Source organism: Penaeus monodon, chromosome 30 (assembly GCF_015228065.2).
Source record: "Penaeus monodon isolate SGIC_2016 chromosome 30, NSTDA_Pmon_1, whole genome shotgun sequence".
Lineage (NCBI taxonomy): Eukaryota > Metazoa > Arthropoda > Malacostraca > Decapoda > Penaeidae > Penaeus > Penaeus monodon.
The window spans coordinates 3,200,638-3,201,540 of record NC_051415.1 but is presented as its reverse complement, the minus strand read 5'-3'; the positions used below and the strand labels follow the sequence as shown (position 1 = coordinate 3,201,540).

Sequence of the window (903 nt, the reverse complement as noted above, 5' to 3'; positions counted from 1 at the left end):
CGTCCCGTCCTTACGCAGCGGTGCCCTCACCTCCCTGTTGGCTGTGAAGACCATAGAGCTGAAGTACGACTCCCTGCAGGACGTGCTGGACGACAAGGGCCTCACGCTCATCATGGAGGGCTCCACGGCGCTCACGACCCACCTCAAGGTCGTACCCGAGGGAGAGCCGAGGAGGACAGGTCGAGGAAGGGAGGGATGGCTTAATTCGTCTTTTTGAAACAAGTTGATTTTTCTAACACTTTTTAATTTAATTTGATTTTGTTTTAATGTTACTTTATCCTTGTCTTTGTATTGTTGTTTATTTAATTTAATTTAATAATTGATTTTTTTTTTTAAATATATATATTATTCTCTTTTTACTCTGACGATTTAGGTGATTACTGTGTGTTGGTGGTAGTGATGTATATAAGTTATATAGTGGAAGCCGCAGTAGTTTTGAATTGATAAATAAAGCTGTGAGGAAATCGCTCTGTAACATAATCTTAGCGTAAACTCAACACCGGGATACTAAAAACAATAAAAGTGTAAACTAAGCAAAAAAACAACAGGAGAAAAAAACAACAACACACATATTAAAGAAAGAAAGAAACAAACAAGTAAATAACCATAAACTAGATTAAAAAATAAACCTCAATCAACAACAACACCAATCTTAAAAAAACAAAAACCTTCGCGAGCTCCCGCACCCCATTATAACACCCGACGACCTCCGCGCAGACCGTGAGGGACGGCGTGTACAGGGAGCTAGCTGAGGCGTCTCGAGTGAGGGCGAAGTACGTGAGGGCGAGCGAGATGGACGTGGCGGCCTACAACTTCCTTCCCGATGGACGACACGCCATCCTGGTCGAAGAAGTTGTGTGCAGGAAGATATACTCGGATCACTTCAGCCAGACGGGTTAGATG

At 43.0% G+C, this 903-nt stretch overlaps 1 protein-coding gene across 1 annotated transcript in view; it reads left to right on the top strand.

The window, feature by feature from the left end:
• LOC119592281 (glutamate receptor-like) overlaps positions 1-903 on the top strand; it is a gene marked incomplete at its 3' end in the record, with an annotated part of 6,055 nt that overhangs the window by 3,540 nt on the left and 1,612 nt on the right. The window contains 2 exon segments of the mRNA XM_037941112.1: positions 19-148; positions 718-895. Of these exon segments, the coding sequence (XP_037797040.1) occupies positions 19-148; positions 718-895 (308 nt within the window).